Source organism: Lontra canadensis, unplaced genomic scaffold (genome assembly GCF_010015895.1).
Source record: "Lontra canadensis isolate GAN:19392208 unplaced genomic scaffold, GSC_riverotter_1.0 scaffold25, whole genome shotgun sequence".
Lineage (NCBI taxonomy): Eukaryota > Metazoa > Chordata > Mammalia > Carnivora > Mustelidae > Lontra > Lontra canadensis.
Window position 1 is genome coordinate 20456658 of NW_022631019.1, and position 4842 is coordinate 20461499.

At 48.8% G+C, this 4842-nt stretch overlaps 1 protein-coding gene across 1 annotated transcript; it reads right to left on the bottom strand.

The window, feature by feature from the left end:
- Positions 1-439: 439 nt before the first annotated feature.
- Positions 440-3702, bottom strand: PTAFR (platelet activating factor receptor). The gene has a single exon (XM_032863912.1). The coding sequence runs from the start codon at positions 3661-3663 to the stop codon at positions 2629-2631; it is 1035 nt and encodes a 344-aa protein (XP_032719803.1). The 5' UTR covers positions 3664-3702; the 3' UTR covers positions 440-2628.
- Positions 3703-4842: the final 1140 nt, after the last annotated feature.

Genomic DNA, 4842 nt, shown 5'->3' on the forward strand with positions numbered 1-4842 from the left:
CAGTGTACTATTGGTTTCTGGAGTAGAATTCCATGATTCATCACTTACATACAACACTCAGTGCTCATCATTACATGTTCCCGTCTTAATATCCAATCACCAATCTAGCCCTCCCCCAACCACCTCCCCACATCAACCCTGTTTGTTTTCTGTCATTAAGAGTCGTTTATGATTTGTTTCCCTCTTTTTCTTTTCTCCTCCCATATGTTCACGTATTTTGTTTCTTAAATTCCACATATGAGTAAAATTACATGGTATTTGTCTTTCTCAGACTTATTTCACTTAACATAACAACCTCTAGCTCCATCTGCCTCATTGCAAATGGCAAGATTTCATCCTTTTTGATGGCTGAGTAATATTCCATTGTATATATACACACCACGTCTTCATTATCCATTCACCAGTTAATGGACATTTGGGTAAATAGATAAAAAGTGACTCAATTTAGGGAAAATATTTATTAAGAAAACATACAGATGGCACATGGATATTGAAAAACCGTGTATGGAGGTATGTACACAAATGACTAAAATGCAAGAAACATGGTGCTTTAGCATCTAAGCATTCATCTTATTCAGAGATGGGATGCAAGTCACAGATAGTCACTCAAATAGGCTTAAGCAAAACAAAAGAATGCATCCCGACGAGGGAATCTCACAGGACACAAAGGAAGGAATGCAGATCTTGGGCTTTGAGAGGGTCTGGTCTGGAAGAAAAGGACAGCAGGCCCCGGAAGCACCTGCCCTCCACTCTCCAGGCTTCTGGTCTCCCTCTGGTCTCTTCTTGGCTCTGCACATTTCCATCTTCTCTCTGAGCAGGTCATCCACCCTCCCCCACTCCACCTCATACACAGAGATGGACACACACATGTAAACACAGGCACACACAGTCACAGCTCCAGACTTGAACGTCTTCAGGTTAGTGACCTGCAGAGCCCAAAACAGCACCTCTTAGCCTGGCTGCTTATTCCTGAGACAGAGAACTTGACTGGCCCAACTAGAGCCAGATCCCCACGTCTCATCCATTCAGCTCCTATCAGAGGGTAAAGGGGAATGCATTCTCAGAAAAAGGGAGAATCTGGGACGAGCAATCACCATGACCAAGAGGTATCTGTCTTAGTATTCATGACACCTAACAACCCTATGAGGTAGGAAATTCAGCTCACAATCCCTTGGGTGGAAGTGACAAAGCCAAGACTTGAACTTGGGTCCGTGTGACACCAAAGCTCGGTCCTGCTGCAATCTCCACCTAGTCACCATAGGCTGAGTTCAGCCTCAACTACTATCCCAGACCCAAGCAGGTTACTGGCCCATGGGGAAGCATTTGTCAGAATCAGCCCGGTAGATAAGAAAAATAGGAAACAAGGATCTCACTTTATGGAGACGTGGCTGGAAGGGAGGACGATGTTTCAGAAGAACTACGGGGCTCCGGAAACCAGGGAAGGCTTCTCCGAGCAAGGAGGGTCTGTGGCTACCAGATTCACACTGCAGTTGCTCAGGGTGTGAGGGAAAGCTCATCTGGATATATTTGCCAAAAATGACAAAGAGGCATTTAGAGGTCTTCAAGAGAAGAGAGACCTCTCTTCTGCACCCAAAATTCAAAGTGCCTGCTGGCCCTTGGGACTATAACTGCTCTTCTCACCTTGTGGAAGCTAAATTAGGAGGGCTCCCCACACCGCCAGCCCACCTCCCTGCCCCAGAAAGCTAAGTGGTAGGTGAGACCTGACAGGCTCCTCCCACTCTAGAGGCCCCGCCCACACAGGTGCTTCTCCGCCCAGGTGCGCTTTCTCATGGAAACTCTGAGCAGTGTGGAGCTGCGGATGACCCCAATCTAGCTTCAAGGGGGTCTCTGCCCACCCAGAGTGGGGACCTGCCCTGCAGGAGGTAATTCATCAGGATCCACTGTTGAGACAGATGGATGTGACCATGCCTCTCCCACTCCCCCAGAGCTGATGAATGAAGCCTGAGGCAAGACCTGTGGAGAGAGACACATTTGCCTTCGGAGACAACCTCCCCCTCCTACCTTTTGACCTGTGAATGTCTTACCTTCTCTGGCACCATTCAGGACAGGCTGTTGGATGAGTGGGAAAAGGTTCCACTGAGTCACATGTTACAAAGATCTTGTGCCTCTGAATGGAGGCAAGATGGCACTATCCTAGCTCAAAAGTCTTCCCCGGAGACACCACCAGACAACCAGGGGAGGATCCCTTTCCCCAACACCCCTTCTCTGCCTTTATAGTAGCAAAGGTAGTAGTTGCCCTAAACTTCAGTCTATACTGACTCAGGGCAGCTGCCTTGGGAGGGTGAATAGGGTGGCTCAGAATCTGCCCCCAAGGTCTGCCCCCGGCCCTGACATTCCCTGGAGAGCTCTCAGACTCAGGTATTCAGGATGAGGTCGCAAGCCAAGGTTATGCTACGTGTGCCCCTATGTGGCCGAAGGGGGCACTTTCAAGTCCTGTATTTCCCCGCAATCTGGCCCTGCCATCACCCCCCTCCCCTTGGCGAGGTAGCCTCCATACTGAAGGGGCCACTTGTACCCAGACCACAACAGAGACCCCTTCATCCCCCAGGTCAGTCCCCCGATGTCCACAGAGGAGAAGGCTCTGGGCTTGGCCCCAATAGTCAGCGACTATTTTTTGAGGGAAGGGACCGGGAGGTGGTTGAGCGGCATGATCACTTCCGTGCCAGTCTCCGAGGTGGCCCGGGAGCACTTCCGGCTGCTGCGCATGCTGTAGAACTTCTCAGAGAGGTGCTTGCGGAACTTTTTGGTGAGGAAACAGTAGATGATGGGGTCCAAGACACAGTTGGTGCTAAGAAGGCAGAGGGTGACCTGGTGGGCATCATTGATCGCCTGGTGGAAGCTGTTGTTCTGGAAGCCCAGCTCAGCCAGTGTCCAGGGCAGCTGCACGAGGTGGTGGGGCACGAAGCAGATGATGAACACAGCCAGGACCGTGCAGACCATCCACAGAGCGCGGCGCTTGACCTCCGCGTTTTGCTGCAGCTGCACCGGCTGCCTGAGCAGCCTGTGGATGATGACCAGGTTGCAGAAGAAGATGAGGAGGAAGACGAGGAAGAAGCTGAACACGAGGAACACATGGATGATGAGGACGGGCACACTGCCCTTCTCGTAATGCTCAAAGCAACGTGTGACGTTGCCTGCGCCGGTCTTGTCGGGCACCACGTTGGTGGAGTCCAGGACGAAGAAGTAGGACGCCGCCGCCACGATGGCCACCCAGATGACCAGGGACACAGAGAAGCCACGCTTGCGGGTGGTGGCCTGAACTGTCCTGATAGGCCGGGTCACCGCCTGGAAACGGTTGTAAGTGATGACAGCCAGGAAGGCCACAGAGCAATAGGTGTTGATGAAGAAAAAACAGCCAGCCAGGTTGCACAGGAATTTGGGGAGAATCCAGTTGCCGTGGTTGTGGTAGTAGATGATCCACAGGGGCAGGGTGACCAAGAAGAGCAGGTCAGCCATGGTGAGGTTCACCATGAAGATCTTTATCTCGTTGAATTTCTTGGAAGGATACAGGCAGGCGAAGACCCACAGCACATAGCTGTTGGCCATGACCCCCAGCACAAAGATAATGCTGTAAACAATTGGGAAGAGGGTATATCGGAACTCAGAGTCCACGCGAGAGGAATTATTTGCCCCTATCTCCATGGTTGGAAGGAGCAGCCGGTCGTAGAATCCTGCCTTTGCCTGGAAGACCACATAGGAATTCTGGTTAATGAAGGGTCAAAAGGGCCTGTCTTATTTAATCAATCCCAAGACTCATTTTGCACATTTTGGCAGTATCGTCCAATTAATTGGCAGAATTTTTTTCTACATAAAACAATGGTGTGTTTTTAAAATGAATGGCATCTGAGATTCAATGAAATCAATGGCAATTCAGTTTCTTTTCTCTTGCTCCATTTTAAAATATACCTTTCCATTTAGTAGCTTATTTTCACATAAGGTTTTCAATAATCTATTCCTGATGATAGAATATACGAAAATTTATATTAAAATATTTTTAATTTTTAACTTAATTTTTACTTTTCTAACAACTTAAATGTTTTTCTGTTGATGAAATTTGAAATGTAAATTTTGATGGTAGATGTTCTATATTAAAAAATAATTTATGGGGGCGCCTGGGTGGCTCAGTGGGTTAAGCCTCTGCCTTCGGCTCAGGTCATGATCTCAGGGTCCTGGGATGGAGCCCCGCATTGAGCTCTCTGCTCAGCGGGGAGCCTGCTTCCCTCTCTCTCTGCCTGCCTCTCTGCCTACTTGTGATTTCTCTCTGTCAAATGAATAAATAAAATCTTGAAAAAAAAATTTATGGGGGCGGGGGATGCCTGGGTGGCTCAGTCAGTTAAGCGTCTGCCTTCAGCTCAGGTTACAATCCCAGGGTCCTGGGATGGAGTTCCACATTGGCCTCTTTGCTTGGCAGGGAGCCTGCTTCTCCCTCTGCCTGCCACACCCCCTGCTCATGCTCTCTCTGACAAATAAATAAAATCTTTAAAAATTTTTAAAAAATAATTTATGGGGGTTCCTGGCTGGCTTAGTCATTAGAGCATGTGACTTTTGATCTCAGGGTCAGTGTGTTAAAGCCCCACATTGGGAGTAGAATATTCTTAAAATAATAAATATTATGTTATTTTAGGGGCATCTGCATGGCTCCGTGGGTTAAAGCCTCTGCCTTCGGCTGAACCCTGGGATCCCAGGGTCCTGGGATCAAGCCCCGCATTGGGCTCTCTGCTTGGCAGGGAGCCTGACTCCCCCTCTCTCTCTGCCTGCCTCTCTGCCTACTTGTCATTTCGGTCTGTCAAATAAATAAATAAATAAACTTTTAGATAAATA